At 44.9% G+C, this 17,808-nt stretch overlaps 2 protein-coding genes across 3 annotated transcripts; one reads left to right on the forward strand and one right to left on the reverse strand.

The window, feature by feature from the left end:
• Window positions 1-7,948: 7,948 nt before the first annotated feature.
• On the reverse strand, window positions 7,949-9,627 carry si:ch211-243a20.3 (uncharacterized protein LOC100151507 homolog). The gene is made up of 3 exons (XM_052084299.1): window positions 9,467-9,627; window positions 9,262-9,391; window positions 7,949-8,393 (listed from the first exon to the last, which is right to left on the reverse strand). The coding sequence occupies exons 1-3, from the start codon at window positions 9,579-9,581 to the stop codon at window positions 8,078-8,080; spliced, it is 561 nt and encodes a 186-aa protein (XP_051940259.1). The 5' UTR covers window positions 9,582-9,627; the 3' UTR covers window positions 7,949-8,077.
• A 3,461-nt stretch (window positions 9,628-13,088) lies between these two features.
• si:ch211-243a20.4 (uncharacterized) lies at window positions 13,089-17,336 on the forward strand. Of its 2 annotated transcripts, none has more exons than XM_052084292.1 (6): window positions 13,089-13,424; window positions 13,496-13,765; window positions 16,245-16,366; window positions 16,656-16,763; window positions 16,839-16,963; window positions 17,042-17,336. In XM_052084292.1, exons 1-6 carry the CDS (start codon window positions 13,334-13,336, stop codon window positions 17,109-17,111), a joined length of 786 nt encoding a protein of 261 aa, XP_051940252.1. In that variant the 5' UTR covers window positions 13,089-13,333; the 3' UTR covers window positions 17,112-17,336. The 2 variants fall into 2 exon arrangements, with proteins under 2 accessions (XP_051940252.1, XP_051940253.1); XM_052084293.1 differs by having other exon boundaries at window positions 13,111-13,424; window positions 16,853-16,963.
• The last annotated feature ends 472 nt before the right edge of the window (window positions 17,337-17,808 follow it).

Genomic DNA, 17,808 nt, shown 5'->3' on the forward strand with positions numbered 1-17,808 from the left:
CATATTTTATTTATTGATTCATTTACTTTTTAAAATTTTTGAGTGTTGTGACGTGTATGTGACGAAAAGGCATGACTTGCTAAGTACAATGTACTTATAGGCTTACTTTTTTTCACCTGTGGAAGCTTCCATCATCACACCGATTTGCCCTTCCATTTCGCTTTCTTGCTTTGCACACAGCAGCAACAAAAAGGGTCTCACATTTCGAGCTGGATGTGCCTTAAAGGATTCATGTTCACGTTTCACCTTCGGGCAATTGGTTCCCGCCGCATCTGAAATTTCTATCACAGGAGTCACGTGTAAAAGAAAGTTGCGAGAATGACAAAGTTTCAGGCGAGGTGAGGTTAAACTAAGATGTCAGATGTTGTTTCTCAAGGAAGATACAAAAATGTTGCAGTTGAGAGCATTTTTGCACGGACCCTTCAAAATGCTAGGTACAATTTATGAGCCAGTGTGCCAAAAAAACACACACACACACAAACATTTCTCTCTGCCACACACCCAAAAAAAACACTGTTATTGATCACATTATAATCATCATATTAATTTTAGCATAACTGATCACCCGCTTGTTGCCTTTTACGTTTACTAGCCATGGCACTTGTGGTGTGAGTTAGCAGCTCTACATGTTAATTTGATTTTATATCTAATAGATAACAAGGCCAACTGTATTTACATTTGAGTGAACTAACATAACGAGTGCAGCCTAGGGAGGGTCATTGAAGATGGGCGCGGCAGAGTGCCAATCTAATCATTACACTTTTTAAATCATCTTGGTGAGCGACGCAGCTAAAGGGGAGTCGGGGGTCCGTGATTTAAATCCGTCATAACCAATCCCACAATGGCGCAGCCATCCCTCTCCCAGATCCACCAGCCTGCTCTCATCTACGAAATTACCAGCACCACGCAGGATTTATATGCCATTTCACAAAATAGAGCCATGAGAGTAAATTAGTTTGCTCATGTCATTACATGACAGTGACTAGTCCTTTCTTTGTGCTTCTTAAAAATATTAAAAGTAATTTTGGTAAAAATCCCCAAAATGCATTTGGACAAATAAAAGCTTCCTCCATCTGCTCGTTTAAGATTCAACATCAAGCGGACTTGATTTTCACGGTCCCACTATGTTTAATCCCCCCCCACCCCCCATGTTGAACTTCCTTTGATTCCATCAGAGTGACATTCCCCTACCCGATGAATCTGTCAAAAATGCCATTTTTTTCCAGGCCACATTTAAATATGGGGCACACAATAGAGTGGTTTCTTGTCCACCACATTTAAAAATTGAGAGCTACTTTATACAGATCACTTGACAAGTCAGTATGTATGATAGTAAGTGTTTGCATGTCTACATTTTTCTTTCTTTATGCTTTTCCGAATATAACTTTTTGGGCCAACAAACTGGGTGTTTTTTGAAAGCTTACCTTTTAGAAATGTCATTGGTACTGGGTCAGTGTTAGTGTAAGTGTGTGCGTGTGCTTGTCCTTGCAAGAGAAAACACCAATCTAACACAACAAAATCAAAAAGAATACCGCCAGGTCAGCAAGATATTCAATCTTCAGAACTAATTAATGCTTGTGTTGGCCAAATGTTCATGAATAAGTTGAAGGTTTTGCTCACAGTCACTGAAAAAGCCTTTTTCATATTTTTCCTCTTTTTCTCCTTTAAAAAAAATTCAATACATGATTTCTGTTGTCGTAGGTGCCTGAATTTGTAAGATTGATTACCTCTTGTGTGCGAGAGACAGCCTGAGTGAGGAATACACACTTCTTTTATATGTACTATACAACTCCGTGTAAATAGAGGCACTCATGGATTTTTGATATTTAAAAAAAAATATGTACAAAATGGCAGAGAAAAAAGTCTATTTGGGATAAATCTGTGATTCGTAGGTGCCCCTTGCAAATTTCTTTTTGTAACTACTTCAGGACACGTTAATGTGCGGTTGTTTATAGTGACGGAAAGTGCTCATTTGCTCGGTTTGTTTTGACGGGGAGGACAGCGTCTGCACCAACCGATCTATGGGAAGCACAATGTTGTTCCACTTTTGTTCTGTTTGGGCCTCAGACGATCAAACACCATCCCAGAGCTGTACAGATTGTGAAAAATGTACATACGACTCCAAACCTTGTTCACCATCACTTTTTTTGTATGCAAATGAATTACTTGTGTGAAGAAAGTATTTCGGATTTGATGGAATATTTAGTAATATTTGAATAATGAGATTAAAATGTGCGGATAAGTTCTGAGAAACATTATTCTTCTGTCTCTTTGGAATAAAAGTGTTGAGTATTAATAAAACAAAAAAGTGAAATCTTACATATGATTCTCATTTCATTCCAACTTTCTTTATCAATACTATTTTTGAACAAATATATTATCCGTCCATTATCTACCGCTTATCCGGGGCCGGGTCGCGGGGGCAACAGCTTTAGCAGGGAAGCCCAGACTTCCCTCTCCCTAGCTACTTCTTCCAGCTCTCCCCGGGGGATCCCGAGTCGTTCCCACGCAAGCTGGGTGACATAGTCTCTCCAGCGTATCCTGGGTCTTCCTCGGGGTCTCCTCCCGGTGGGACATGACCGGAACACCTCACCAGGGAGGCGCTCAGGAGGCATCCGAATCAGATGCCCAAGCCACCTCATCTGGCTTCTCTCGATGTGGAGCAGAAGTGGCTCGACTCTGAGCCCCTCCCGGATGACCGAGCTTCTCATCTTATAAGGGAGAGCCCGGACACCCTGCGGAGAAAACTCATTTCGGCCGCTTGTAACCGGGATCTCGTTCTTTCGGTCACGACCCATAGCTCGTGACCATAGATGAGGGTTGGAACGTAGATCGACCGGTAAATTGAGAGCTTCGCCCTTTGGCTCAGCTCCTTCTTCACCACGACAGACCGATACAACGTCCGCATCCCAGCAGACGCTGCACCGATCCACCTGTCGATCTCCCGCTCCCTCCTGCCCCCACTCGTGAACAAGACCCCAAGATACTTGAACTCCTCCACTTGGTTCAAGATCTCCTCCCCAACCCGGAGGGGGCACTCCACCCTTTTCCGGCTGAGGACCATGGTTTCAGATTTGGAGGTGCTGATCTTCATCCCAACCGCTTCACACTCGGTTGCGAAACGCTCCAGTGAGAGTTGAAGAGCCCTGTTTGAAGGAGCCAACAGCACCACATCATCTGCAAAAAGCAGGGATGTAATACTGAGGCCCCCAAAACAGACCCCCTCAACGCTTCGGCTGCGCCTAGAAATTCTGTCCATAAAGGTTATGAACTGAATCGGCGACAAAGGGCAGCCTTGGCGGAGTCCCACCCCCGCTGGAAACGATTCCGACTTACTGCCGGCAATGCGAACCAAACTCTGACATCGGTGGTATAGTGACCGAACAGCCCGTATCAGGGGGTTCGGTACCCCAAACCCTCGAAGCACCCCCCACAGAACTCTCCGAGGGACACGGTCAAACGCCTTCTCCAAGTCCACAAAACACATGTAGACTGGTTGGGCGAATTCCCACATACCCTCGAGGACCCTGCTAAGGGTGTAGAGCTGGTCCACTGTTCCACGGCCGGGACGAAAACCACATTGCTCCTCCTCAATCTGAGGCTCGACTTCCTGACGGACCCTCCTCTCCAGCACCCCTGAATAGACCTTACCAGGGAGGCTGAGGAGTGTGATCCCTCTGTAGTTGGAACACACCCTCCGGTCCCCCTTATTAAAAAGAGGGACTACCACCCCGGTCTGCCAATCCAGAGGCACTCTCCCTGTTGACCACGCGATGTTGCAGAGGCGTGTCAACCAGGACAGCCACACTCTGCCCATCGGTTCACAAAGTCCCGAGTCGAAGTCAGCAGCGCCCCATCCCCACTGTACACAGTTTTAATGGTGCACTGCTTCCCCCTCCTGAGACGTCGGATGGTGGACCAGAATTTCCTCGAAGCCGTCCGGAAGTCGGCTTCCATGTCCTCACCAAACTCTTCCCACGCTCGGGTTTTTGCCTCGGCGACCACCGAAGCTGCGTTCCGCTTGGCCAGTCGATACCCATCAGCTGCCTCTGGGGTCCCACAGGCCATAAAGGCTTGATAGGACTCCTTCTTCAGCTTGACGGCATCCCTTACTGCTGGTGTCCACCAGCGAGTACGGGGGTTGCCGCCACGACAGGCACCAACCACATTACGGCCACAACTCAGATTAGCCGCCTCAACAATAGAGGCACGGAACATGGTCCACTCGGGCTCAATGTCCCCCGCCTCCCCCGGAACATGGGAAAAGCTCTGTCGGAGGTGGGAGTTGAAACTCCTTCTGACAGGGGATTCCGCCAGACACTCCCAACAAACCCTCACGATACGTTTGGGTCTGCCAGGACGGACCGGCATCTTCCCCCACCATCGGAGCCTACTCACCACCAGGTGGTGATCAGTTGACAGCTCCGCCCCTCTCTTCACCCGAGTGTCCAGAACATGCGGCCGCAAATCCGATGACACGACCACAAGGTCGATCATCGAACTGCGGCCTGGGGTGCCCTGGTGCCAAGTGCACATATGGACACCCTTATGTTTGAACAAGGTGTTCGTTATGGACAATCCGTGGCGAGCACAGAAGTCCAATAACAAAACACCACTCGAGTTCTGATCGGGGGGGCCGTTCCTCCCAATCACGCCCCTCCAGGTCTCACTGTCGTTGCCCACGTGAGCATTGAAGTCCCCCAGCAGAACAAGGGAGTCCCCAGCAGGAGTACTCTCCAGCACACCCTCCAAGGACTCCAGAAAGGGTGGGTATGCTGAGCTACTGTTTGGTGCATATGCACAAACAACAGTCAGGACCCGTCCACCCACCCGAAGGCGGAGGGAGGCAACCCTCTCGTCTACCGGTGTGAACCCCAATGTACAGGCACTGAGCCGGGGGGCAATGAGTATGCCCACACCTGCTCTGCGCCTCTCACCGTGAGCAACTCCAGAGTGGAAGAGAGTCCAACCCCTCTCGAGAGAACTGGTACCAGAACCCAGGCTGTGTGTGGAGGCAAGTCCAACTATATCCAGTCGGAAATTCTCTGCCTCACACACCAGCTCGGGCTCCTTCCCTGCCAGAGAGGTGACATTCCATGTCCCAAGAGCTAGCTTCTGCAGCCGAGGATCGGACCGCCATGGTCCCCGCCTTTGACTGCCGCCCAGCTCACATTGCACCCGACCCCTTTGGCCCCTCTCATGGGTGGTGAGCCCATGGGAAGGGGGACCCATGTTGCCTCTTCGGGCTGTGCCCGGCCGGGCCCCATGGATGTAGGGCCCGGCCACCAGGCGCTTGCCAACGAGCCCCACCTCCAGGCCTGGCTCCAGAGGGGGGCCCCGGTGACCCGCGTCCGGGCAAGGGAAACCTTGGTCCATATATTTTGCTCATCATAAGGGGGTCTTTGAGCCGTGCTTTGTCTGGCCCCTCACCTAGAACCTGTTTGCCATGGGTGACCCTGCCAGGGGCATAAAGCCCAGACAACTTAGCTCCTAGGATCATTGGGACACACAAACCCCTCCACCACGGTAAGGTGACGACTCACGGAGGGGAACAAATATATTAATGTTCCTTAATACTGCTTTTCAATGGATATGAAAAGTGTACACACCCCAAGGTTTCCTGATATAAAATAAAAATGATACCAATAAACATTTTCAGAATGTTATCATTCATTCATACATTTTAGATTGAACCCCAAATCCTCTAAAATCTGAGACATTTAATTGGACTCTTTTTTTTTTTTTAATGGTGTATCATTTTTTTTCAGAACTTGATAAACAGTTATTGTGTAAGCTGTGTGGAACATTTCTGCCACTCAACACCAACACACTGTTGGTGATCCTGTTTTATCAAAATGAGAAATTTGTCGTTACAGTATGTTTGTTTTATGAATCCAATCCATACCCCTTTTGCTTTTTCTATTCATCTAAAAAAAGTGAGATTGGATAAGGGGTTTTCCACCTCAAAATTTCAGTAGGTTTCAGAAATGGCAATGCTGTTGTAAAAGTACATAAGCATATTGAGGGAACCGATGCTGACATCAAAGCGCTCCAACAACACCCCCTTATTCCTCAGATGTGCTTTCTTCTGAAAGCCTTGTCCAGCAACAGGGGATATATAAAGAAGCAGCAGGTTTTAACATGTACCACTACCTCCCTTATGTGGGCAGATCTTTACATCTACTGGCGCACAACACGCTCACTGAGCTAATCCCGAGTCATCAGTTTCCAACTTGTTTTTTTTTTTAAGTAACAATCTCTCCATCAGCGTCTTATTCTTCTCACTTGTTCTCTGCCAACATCATCAGACCGACAAGCTCGCCGTGCATTGCAACACATGTAACTACTTCTTGACAATTAACTGTTACCTAGCAACTGGCTCCTTTTCCAGAGATGGCAGTGGAAGGGTGGAGGGTGGTGGAGAGAGAGGGAGAGAGACAGATTTAAACAGTATTCCCACAGCATCTTAACTGGATCGGATGCAACAATGCATTGACAATAGCAAAACCAAAATGGAAAGCACAGCCTGATCTTAACGCCCACATGTGTCAGCGTGCACAGGAGAGAAGAGGAGGAAGATGAGAGGGAGCTATGTGAGGATGCTGCGTGTATCATGTATGGGTTAATGCATGAGGAAGTGTGGCGTGAAAAGGGCAGATTTGAACAGAAATGGAGCAGAGTAAGAAGGAATGGGCCACAAGTGGAAATGTGGAGGTAGAGGGGAAAGGGATGCGAAGTTTACGAAGACTTCAAGTTGTGTGCGTGTGTGTGTGCGTGTGCGCGCGCGTGCGCGTGTGTTCCACTGTCATGTTCATAACAGTAAAATAGTCACCTGCTGAGTAAAGGCCAAAACATAGTACGGTTTCCCAACGTTTATTGAGCTAAGCCTCATTCTTCCACGTCACAAAAAATAAATAAAAATCTCATCGCACAAACTGAGCAAAAAGATTCACAAAAGGTGGCCGAACAGGTTAATTGTGTACTTTCTGTCATCTAGTGGTAGAGAAATTGATTGTTTTGCCTGTTGCCATATGAGGTTGGCATTGCAAAATCTTTGTAATTAATAAAAATTACCTTTTTGACATTGCGTCATATTCCTGCGGCACACCTGATGATCTCTCAGGGCGCACTAATGTAGAGCGTGTATTTAACATACGATGTGAACACAATTATTATCAAGATATTATCAACTATCTTAGTCTAAAGCCGTTGAAATAACTCATGTGGTGCAATCAGTCGTCGTTTCAAAATGTGGTCGTCCCTTCTTGTGTCTCATGGCCGAGTGATCGCTGACCCCTTGTGGCAACACGTGGCATAGCAAAGGCAAGAATCTGGACTGAATTTGTTAAACGACGTCTCAAGCATGATTTTTGAATTGGTCGGATTCAAAAACATTTGATGTGATTTATGTTTTGACAAAAACATGGTTAAAGCCATAGCAAAAAGGCGACAACTTTATCAGGTAGTTAAATTGACCCAACCATCCATTTTTGATCGTGTTTGTTCTCACTTGCGTCAGTCACGGTTGTTGAGTTTGGGGTGAAAGGCTTGTTACTTGCTGGACTGGTCACCTGTCAATCACACAACATGTTTTACATTTATTTCACTATTATTATTATATATTTTAACATTCATCCATCCATTTTATAAAGGCTGAAGCCTAGACCAGGTAGTTTTGTGACGTCCACCCCCCCTTATATTATTATTATCCTTCTATTTTCAAAATCAATTGTCCTCATTAGGACTGCAAGAACTTGGAACCTATCTCAGCTGACTGAAAGGCAGAATATACTCGGGACCGGTCACGAGCAAGCGTTCACATTCACCGCATCACTAAGTGTGAATTGCATCCAAGCACAACAACACTAGTCAATTGCTTTATGTAATTTTGATTTAATTTTGTTATATTGCCATATAGTTATATTGTCATATAGAGCAAAGAAGTCACTTTAATTCATTTGTGAATTCATTATGACTGTACATTTCATTACGTTACAATTATAAAATCATGAAAGAATAAAAAAATTAGAACTTATTTGTAAATTCTCAAACTTTCCTCTGTTCTGGCCACGAGCTGTCACTGTGCACTATGCACAACCATCACGTTGCCGTTGTTCAACACCTTCACCCGCCGCCTCCTCACCAACCGGCTCGCCTTCTTGGGGCTGGCCCTCGCCCATGCGCTTGTGTTGTAGCGGGCCAGGCTTGCCACCTCACCTGTCAGGCCCTGACGCCCCAAAGACAGGTCATCCCCAAGCCTCTCCTCACGGTAGCCATGGTGACGGAAGAACGGTTCCATGGTTGCTAGGCGATGGGAGAGCTCTGTGATGCGCTGATGCAGCATGATGACTTCTCTGAGCAGATCGTTGATGGTTTCTGATAAAGGACGCACTCTGCAGAAAGAAGGGCCGAGGATACGGTAGAAAATAATGAGAACTCACTGATGGTGTGGAATGGTTCAATAACCCTGACTTCCAGGCAGGCGGCAGGGGTTCAGTTCCCACTTTGTGGTGGTGTGAATGTGAGTTTGAATGGTTGTCTGTCTCTGTATGTGATTGACAGGGTTTTCATCTGCCTTTCGACCAAAGTCAGTTTCGGCTCATGACAGGAGCTACTTTGATTGGTTCTGATTGAAGTTGGCTGTAGCCACTCCCGCACCGTCCCTCTCACAGATCCGCCAGATGGCAGTCGTCTGTGAAATTACCAACATTAGTTCCAACTTGCATCGGCCTGGAGATGCGTCGTGACAGGTTTATGTCGGTCACAAAAATTTAGCCCTAGTCTTACTGGACCAGTGTTTGGAATGTCGGAGGAACCACGCATAGTCAAATAAAAGCAACATGTGAACAGGGAGAACATGCGACCTCTACACAGGGAGGCTTGAGTAGAGTTCTATAAGTAGAGTAATAGAATTCGTTCACTTTGCCTCTTGACTCTGAGGTGACTACGCTCACCATGTCATACATACCGGTACATTACTTCTCGACTTTAAAATCGATTACCGCTACATTTAATCTGTGCATTTTCTCCATGATGATCTGCGGTCACTGAGCAAGTGTTCATCTTCAAAATCTATAACATTTGCAATCTGGTATATCGGCTACACAGGACCAAATTTCCTTTGACAGTTGCGTGATCAAAAGCAGTGTCGTACCGTATATTCATTTCAGTCAAATGTTTGGTTTGGTGACTGGTGGTGAAGTAGCTCAACAAAAATGCTCAACTCAAGGTTTTAAGAGATTATTTAGTACCGAAAATTACCTGGAGTAGTCGGGAAGCAGTGTGTTGGGTTTGGAAAGCAGCAAAGTCTTGATTTCCTTGAAAATACCTTTCCCCCATGCATCCAGAACTTTGGTCAAACTGCGCACCAAAGCCACATTAACTCTGTCGACTGACACAAACACACACTTGGAATCGAAGATCCCATGACAAGCACGCAATCTAACTTGTTTCGGTGACGTTCTACCTCCTTCTCTGTAGTTCCAGTCTCCATAATCCAGTTCGTTGTCCTGATGATTTGAGTGGGCCCCCGTTACCGTGGCAACCACCATCAGCACTATCAATGGCAAGTGAGGATTCATGACCAGCAGACGGAGCACTTAAAGAGATGAAAGCAAAAGAGCGGAACAGGTTTTGTATGAAACAAATCAACTCAATGAGTATGACCCGGAGTCCATCCCAGATGACGTTGGGTGAAAGAATAAACCCTGGACTGGTCGCCCTTCAATCACAGGCCACGTATCGAGACAAACCATGATTCACACTGAACCTGAGTGGGAACTGAACCCCTGCGGCATGCATGGAAGGCAGATGAAATAAACCTCAACATCATCAGTGATTGTTTATGGTGATATTTGATTCATATTTAGAATTTCATTATTTAATAACATAATAACGTAGAAATGTGTCGTCATAGGGCGGACTAGTGGTTAGTGCGTTGACCTCACATTGCTGATGTTCAATTCCGGCTCCGGCCTCCCTGTGTGGAGTTTGCATGTTCCCTGTGTGGGTTTTCTCCGGGTCTTCCGGTTTCCTCCCGCATTCCAAAAACTTGCATGGCAGGCTGATTGAACACTCCAAAATTGTCCCTCGATGTAAGTGAGAGCGCGGATGGTTGTTCATCTCTGTGTGCCCTGCGATTGGTTGCCAACCAGTTCAGGGCGTCCCCCGCCTACTGCCCGAAGACGGCTGGGATAGACTCCAGCACCCCCCGTGATCCTTGTGAGGATAAGCGGATCGGAAAATGGATAGATGGATGGATGTGTCATTTTTCCCTCTTGTTTTACAGCATGTGTGCTCTCACTCAATTTATTCATGTTGATGACTCACCCAATAAGAAATTGGAGCACGGCATCTATTATAGCAGGTCAATTTGAGGAAATATGGTCACTTAGCCAGTTGAAGTTTGACCTGACGCACACATGCCTGTTTGTTTATTTCATCATGTCACTTGCCATAATATTCAGCACAGCACGTGTAAAGGAAGGTAGATCATGCATCCTCATAACGGGGAGTGCTAATCACACCGGATCATAGTAAGCCACTGACTCATTGTTGAGGTATTAAAACAGATTTATAGACATCACAAAGGTGGAGAGAAAATCGAGTGAAAACGAGAGGAAAACAGTCATCTGGTGCAGCGTCTTTCACATCTGGAGAAAACATGTCACATCACCATGTGCTGCCTTGAAATGATTGCCTTGTCGATTGATAAATACATAACTGCATTTTTTTTTTGTATGTAAAGTATTTGCAGCCAAGAAAGAGCTCGGTTTCTGATGCTATCAAGAAGGTAAGAAAACATACTCACAATTCTAAAGGTAAAGATGCACAAAGCTTCTTCATCAACTGATGGCTTCTTTCCGTTGTTTTGCCTCTTTCTTTCAATGACTTGCCTTCCTTCTTTTCCCCGAGTGGCTCCAATGATGCTCGGAAAACACTTCTGCCGAGGCCTCCCAACTTTCACTCCCTCTCCCTACGTAATGAGTTGAGCCCATCCTCGTCTTCTTAACTTACCGCGCCTCCTTGTATGGAAGAGCAAAGCCACCGAAGAGAATCTTCACCATCAAAAGCCCGAGCCATCACGCACCATAGGTGAGATTTAATTTGGCTCCCCCATAAACATTTATGTAGGCTTAAAAGAGGAGTTGAATTTTTAAAATTGCATTTAATTTATAATATAACTGATATAAGAGAACTGTTTTGTAACTGTCAAATCACGCAAGTGACATCTAATTACACAAACCCAAAAGAGCAACAACTTGACCTTTCTCACATTTTTCCCCCTCTTTTTTGCTCCCTCTTTTTTTTCTTCTCTGCTCTGGATAGTTTTGATCATTTTGACACATTTATAAAGTTCCCTCGGGCCACATCAATAAATTTGTCCCTTCCCACCCAGAGAGCGAGCAGTATATCAATCAGCCAGAAGACGGAGTGAGCCAGAAGACGGCGTATTTGGTATTATCATTTACAATATTTGTAATATTGATTCGGCATTGCTTTAAATGTTAACGTATGTTAACTGCTCCATGTTAAGGGTTACTTGTCAAGTTATCATAAATATGCACCGCTTCACCACTTGAAGGAGATTAATTCATGCACAGCAGATTTTATCTGGAATTTATTCAGTGATCAAGCAAACAGTACACTGACAAAAATCTTGGTTGAATTTACTCAATTTGTTGTACAAAATGTAATCAGTGGAATCCCAATGCATTTTCAAGTACGGTACTGGTAGATAAAAGGGTACCGGTACTTAAAATTATCGATCTGGATTCCTATCATATGGAGCGGCGTAGAAGCAGATGGAGCAATGTACAAAGCAGGCTAAAGTGTGCTCCATAGGGGCCTTCGCTCAGGGCTGAAGGGTAGATAGGATAGGGTAGCTATTGTGTTTTGTCCAGTTATGCGTGATATAAAAATTGCATGTGTAGTTCATTTCTAACTAGCATCCAGATGTTACAGCAGTGTTTGATGTGTGTGTTTGTGTGTGTTATCATGGTGTGCAGGCTGTGGTGAGATCACAGTTGGACACCAACACACAAACACGTACGCGTCCGCAGAGAAATTTAACGGAAAGGAAAAAGTGGAATATCAGCCTACAAAGAGCTGCACAATGTCACCGGAGGAAAGCAAAAGACAAAAGGAAGGAACGAACTTCCATGCCTCACAGAAAGAAAATGATTGCGGTGACGGAATCTTTCCCCAGTTAACAGCTGGTCTGCATTAGTGACAGGCTATTTGTCACCCTGTGTGGAATTCCTCACAGACATGCACACACACATTCACGGTATGTGTCAGAGGTGGCTAGTGACCAGCCGCATATTGTCCTTTACATGTACTACGTAACTTCTTTTCCAAACTGTACTTGAGAATGTTTTTTTTTTTAGAAACATGAAATAGGCTTGCCAGATGTGCCCCCCACCCCCTCCCAGCTTTGAGTTTGACACCTGTGATTAATAGAGTAGATGTCCATACCGCGTCCCCGACGCACTTGCTAATTTGATCACAGGAAGTGGACTAAAAACACGTGGATTTCTATTTATTTTTGTACAGCGGAAAGTCTAGCTCTAGCGTGTTTGTGAATTTGGTTGACCGCACTGCACGTCCATAGGCATTCCGGCAGACCGAGGACATTTTCTATTACACTTCCCCGGTGCACTTTGCCAGTTTGGTAAGAAAAAGTAGTTTCGATGTTAGCAGTTCTCAATGGTAGGCGGGTGGTGAATGTGTGTGTGGTGTATTTGATCGCGGCGCCGGTAGACAGATTTGACATTCCACAAGTGGAGATCTTGCAGTTTCTTTTATTGTTTCTGCAATTTGCGCGCGTCGATTTCCAGCATAGACTCCAGTTAGTCCTTAACCCATGTAGACCGTGTGCCTCTCTCTCTCTGTGGTGAATTTAAAGAAAATGAGCTCAGAGCTGCTCTGATTGGCTGAGAGTCTGCTGTGTTCCCTCCCACAATGGCGCAAATGCCCTCTTCTAGCACAAAAGACCAAATGACAGAAAAATCTACCCACGCATGCAGTTATGACTGGGCTTTATACTAGACTTGCATTGGGGATGAAAACAGGGCCCAATTGTAAAAAAAAAATTCCCAAAGGTGTAATTTTTCTTTCTTGCACCTTTGTGACATGAAATGCTTTAAAATGATCGACATCATGAGGGCCGTGTCTATTTCCTGTCCTCTGTGAGTTCACACAGAGCAACTCATATTTTGAGGAAGTGCACTTCCCAGAAACAGGAAGTCTCACTTGTCATTTTAGTGAGACTGGGTAACTGAGAGCCGACAGAGGAGAGAATAAATGGTGGAGAATGCAAACCTTATAAAACATGGCATTACGACAACATCGACATTTCTTTCCCATGCTGAATTGGATTTTCAAAATGCTCCTTCCTTTATGCGCAGGGACTCGAGAGCCAAGTAAGCCACCCACAAATATCCATCATATGTATTCTTGTACATGTATGTTGCATTTTGCTTTGTTCCCGCAGAATTATTATTTTTCGACACTGTCTTTGTGGGTTTCACGGGTGAAGATCTCCACGTTCATTATGAGCTGAATATCCCGGCGAACCAAAGTGAAGACACCTTGGCGTGTTTTGACCCTTATAACCAGATGATTTTTAAACACAAAGTACCTGCAACCCAAGGCCATGCGTTGACCAACAAGGCCATTATTCAACTGAAAATGCTCATGAGTTCCGGAGAATATCATTGCCAGTATAAGGTGGCCAAAGCGTACTGGTTTCTACGACTGAAAGGTGAGTACAGACGAGCTAATGTGCAGAAAAAGGCATTTGTTGACACTCCGCTGCTGCTGAATAGGTGACTCTTCTAATGCATGATACTGAAACATGCATGGGTTTTCTCCGGGTCCTTCAGTTTCCTCCCACATTCCAAAAACATGCAGGGTAGGTTAATTGAACACTCTATATTGTCCCCAAGTGTGATTGTTGGGTGTGAATGGTTGTTTGTTTATGTGTGCCCTGCGATTGGCTGGCAACCACTTCGGGTGTACCCCAAACTGCTTGCCGAAGGCAGTTGGGATAGGCTCCATTACGGATGATACCCTCGTGAGAATACGACGTTGTATTTGCAATCCGGCTCATTTATTCAAGTCGTATCTGAGAAGCACACGGTGACTCTCTTTTTTGTTCATATCGACAGAATTGATCAATTCAATATAATATGATAGCAATTACGTAAGTATTTGAGACCAGAAATGATCAGTCTTTTTACATTATTTTGGGAAACACTCATTGTGGATGGGATGATAAACATTCATTCATTCATTCATTCATTCATCTTCCATACCGCTTGATCGTCACTAGGGTCGCGGGGGGTGCTGGAGCCCATCCCAGCCGTCTCCGGGCAGTAGGCGGGGGACACCCTGAATCGGTTGCCAGCCAATCGCAGGGCACACAGAGACAAACAACCATCCACGCTCACACTCACTCCTAGGGACAATTTAGAGTGTTCAATCAGCTTGCCATGCATATTTTTGGAATGTGGGAGGACACCGGAGCACCCGGAGAAAACCCACGCAGGCCCGGGGAGAACATGCAAACTCCACACAGGGAGGCCGGAGCTGGAATCGAACCCGGTACCTCTGCACTGTGAAGCCGACGTGCTAACCACTGGACTACCGGGCCGCCCGGATGATAAACAATGTTCATTTAATATTGTCATTTTTATATTTTGGCTGTGTTGTATTGCTTTACTTATGACAGGTTTGCAACATTTATACAACAGTTTTCTGTTTATTATACAGAGAAATATGATTTTTTAACATACTGTATTTGCACTTGAAAATTTACATTCGTTGCAAGTGTACATTCAAGCTGCTTTTTATTTTAATTTATTTCTTTATTGCCAGTGTAGTTGATCAATTGTACACAGTGCTGTTGCAAAATTAGTGGACATTTCTAAGTGAAACTGACAATCAAGCCACATACTTGATTATTGGAGTTGTTTGCAGTTTTGCGTGCCTCTCTGCAGGTTAACGTTACATGGCTTCACTGATCATAAAGTTTGCCAGACATCGAACCCTTTTAACTGAACAAACGGGCTGGCGTTTGCCTGCAAGTTATTTAACGTAATTCAAGTAATTCAAGTAATTCAAGAGGACAGACACTGGAACGCACACAACAGAAGAAGCCCCCCCCCCCAGCATTTAACGTGATGTAAATCACAGAGTCGTGTTTCTGGCCAATTTCTTATTTAAGGAAACATCCTTGGACAGTTTTACTCCCTTAACAGTTTTGTTGTTGTTATTATTGTTAAATAAATACAGATTTACCTTGGAGGCATTATGAATGTAACACTTAGGAATAAGGCACATCTGCTCCGTTTAATGAGATCCAATACAAGAGTTACGCAATTTTGCCTTCTCAAGGCTAATAGGAAATTGCTATTGTCAGAAAGTGTTTCTGATTAGGGCGGCCCGGTAGCCCAGTGGTTAGCACGTTGGCTTCACAGTGCAGAGGTACCGGGTTCGATTCCAGCTCCGGCCTCCCTGTGTGGAGTTTGCATGTTCTCCCCGGGCCTGCGTGGGTTTTCCCCGGGTGCTCCGGTTTCCTCCCACATTCCAAAAAAAACATGCGTGGCAGGCTGATTGAACACTCTAAATTGTCCCTAGGTGTGAGTGTGAGCGTGGATGGTTGTTCGTCTCTGTGTGCCCTGTGATTGGATGGCAACCGATTCAGGGTGTCCCCCGCCTACTGCCCGGAGACAGCTGGGATAGGCTCCAGCACCCCCCGCAACCCTAGTGAGGATCAAGCGGTTCAGAAGATGAATGAATGAATGAATGAATGAATGAATGAATGTTTCTGATTATGGTTGTCGTGGTGTAAAACTGCGCTGCGTCATACTCAGACTGAACACGGTAAGTCATTCTAATGTTGGTCATGTAACTAAAATGGGTAACTGCAGCATTCGAAACCACTCTGCTACCTTCTAAAGTGATAGAAGGGAGGCACTTGCTTCCTTGATGTTCAATATCCCAGATTGACCAGAGCTTCATTCGTCTAAGTGCATACCAGTGATGGTGGCTTTGTCCTAAGTAGGAAAACTACAGGACCATGTCATGACCCGTTGCCCACAATTGTGTCCATTATTTAATGTCACGAGGAAAGTAAAGCAATCATTGGCCAACATTTTATTTTGTTTCTGCCCACCAATAATCATTCCTGTACTTTATATCTGGCTTCTAAATATGTCATGAAAGTTGTATTCTTCCAGATGAAGGCTACAGGGATGTCACTAGGGTGGACTACACCGACTTCATCGTGGTGGCCTGCTGCTGTGGTGTATTGCTGGTTTTTAGTGTGCTCAGCTCTGTGTATGTCTTCAGAGGAACTTGGGTAAGTTGGGCCTTTTCTGCAGTCTCTGTTTCCAAGGTTTATTATTTAAAGGCATGTTGCAATAGCGGAGCTCTTTTACACATTCAGCTGAGCAGTGTTTCTCTTTCACTCTCTTCAACAAAGTCGAATCATAGTGTCTGAAGCTAGAGTCAACTCCACCCCCTGAGGGCACTACTAGTCAACATGCCAAAATTTAAAAAAAGGGTCTACAACATGACTTTGCAAATGTTTGTAATGATTTATTTATTTTGTTGCAAGCACGTGTTTTTTTTCCCCCTCTAAACTTTAGAAAAAACAAATCCCCGATCGAAAGCAGAACAACGAACGAACGCAAGCACAAAAGTCTGAGGATGACGGCATGGGTGTAATAATAGCTTCTTCCACATCCCTCTATGCTGTAAGTATGCCCGTGGGTGGAGGCACATTCAGGTCATTCATTATCGTTGTCCCTTTTCTCTTTTCAACTGATAAGAAAATATGTTTTAGAGTCTTGAGCCACGACCACGTTCCATTTATGATGTGCTTGACCGCTCAGCTGTCAACGCAGAGTCACAGCAGAGGAAGCCTGCTCTCAAGCCAAAAACCAGTCAGAAACCGGTCAGTCGGGCACTTGCTGCCTTATCACATCTTCAGAAATGTATGACAAGATAAACGCATTTCAATATCTCTCCTCAGGGGGAACAACGCAAGCAAGAACATGAGGAAGGGGCATTTGAGTCTGTCTACGAGAATTTCTGAATCATAAAGAACCCTGAGCAAACCTGGCTGACATTGTAACCCATAAATAAATTATATATTGTAAAGACTCATGTATATATGCCAATGCTTTTCTGTTACGCCTCCCTAGGGAAAAGAAAATATTTCATCGCCCCCACCTCTCTGCCGTGACAATAATATGTTCTATAAAAATGTTATGAGTGTACCTCTGCATACCATTGTGTCCTCAACATTAAATAAATCAAAGAATAAATATGTTTATATTTTTAGACCTCAATCCCACTGAAAACCTGTGAAGTGAGAGGAAAAGGAGAGTGATGACGAGAGGGTCCAGGTGCCTGGATAATTTAGAGAGGGTGTGCAAAAAGAAATGATCCAAAATCCCATTTATATGAGTTCTCCCATCTTGTTAAACATTATAGGAGAAGCTTAGATGGTGTTTGATTGGCAAAAAGGCAGTTGTAGAAATGATAAACATCTGATGAGGTCATTTTGACACACATGATTTGATAAATATATAAAATAATTATTTCTTCTTGGAGGATTTCGCCCCCGCCCTCCACTGAATAAATGCACTTGAATTAAAAGTTGGATTTCCATAAATTTAAATTTCACATTATTGGGCCAAAATAACAAATGGTTTATGAGTTACCAGACAAACATGCTAAAAGGGTGCAAGGCATGTTATTCGGAATAGGCAAGCATGATACTCGTAATTGTAGCTA

Source organism: Hippocampus zosterae, chromosome 13 (genome assembly GCF_025434085.1).
Source record: "Hippocampus zosterae strain Florida chromosome 13, ASM2543408v3, whole genome shotgun sequence".
In the NCBI taxonomy this organism is placed as follows: domain Eukaryota; kingdom Metazoa; phylum Chordata; class Actinopteri; order Syngnathiformes; family Syngnathidae; genus Hippocampus; species Hippocampus zosterae.

What these genes read in the sequence shown, in the direction of transcription:
- si:ch211-243a20.4 (XM_052084292.1), top strand. Translation starts at nt 13,334, where the DNA reads ATGGCATTACGACAACATCGACATTTCTTTCCCATGCTGAATTGGATT. An exon ending in CGCAGGGACTCGAGAGCCAA is followed by an intron (nt 13,425 to 13,495) that starts GTAAGCCACCCA and finishes TTGTTCCCGCAG; the next exon opens with AATTATTATTTTTCGACACT. An exon ending in ATGTCTTCAGAGGAACTTGG is followed by an intron (nt 16,367 to 16,655) that starts GTAAGTTGGGCC and finishes TCTAAACTTTAG; the next exon opens with AAAAAACAAATCCCCGATCG.
- si:ch211-243a20.3 (XM_052084299.1), bottom strand. Translation starts at nt 9,581, where the DNA reads ATGAATCCTCACTTGCCATTGATAGTGCTGATGGTGGTTGCCACGGTA. An exon ending in CTGGAACTACAGAGAAGGAG is followed by an intron (nt 9,392 to 9,466) that starts GTAGAACGTCAC and finishes TGTTTGTGTCAG; the next exon opens with TCGACAGAGTTAATGTGGCT. An exon ending in CTGCTTCCCGACTACTCCAG is followed by an intron (nt 8,394 to 9,261) that starts GTAATTTTCGGT and finishes TTCTTTCTGCAG; the next exon opens with AGTGCGTCCTTTATCAGAAA.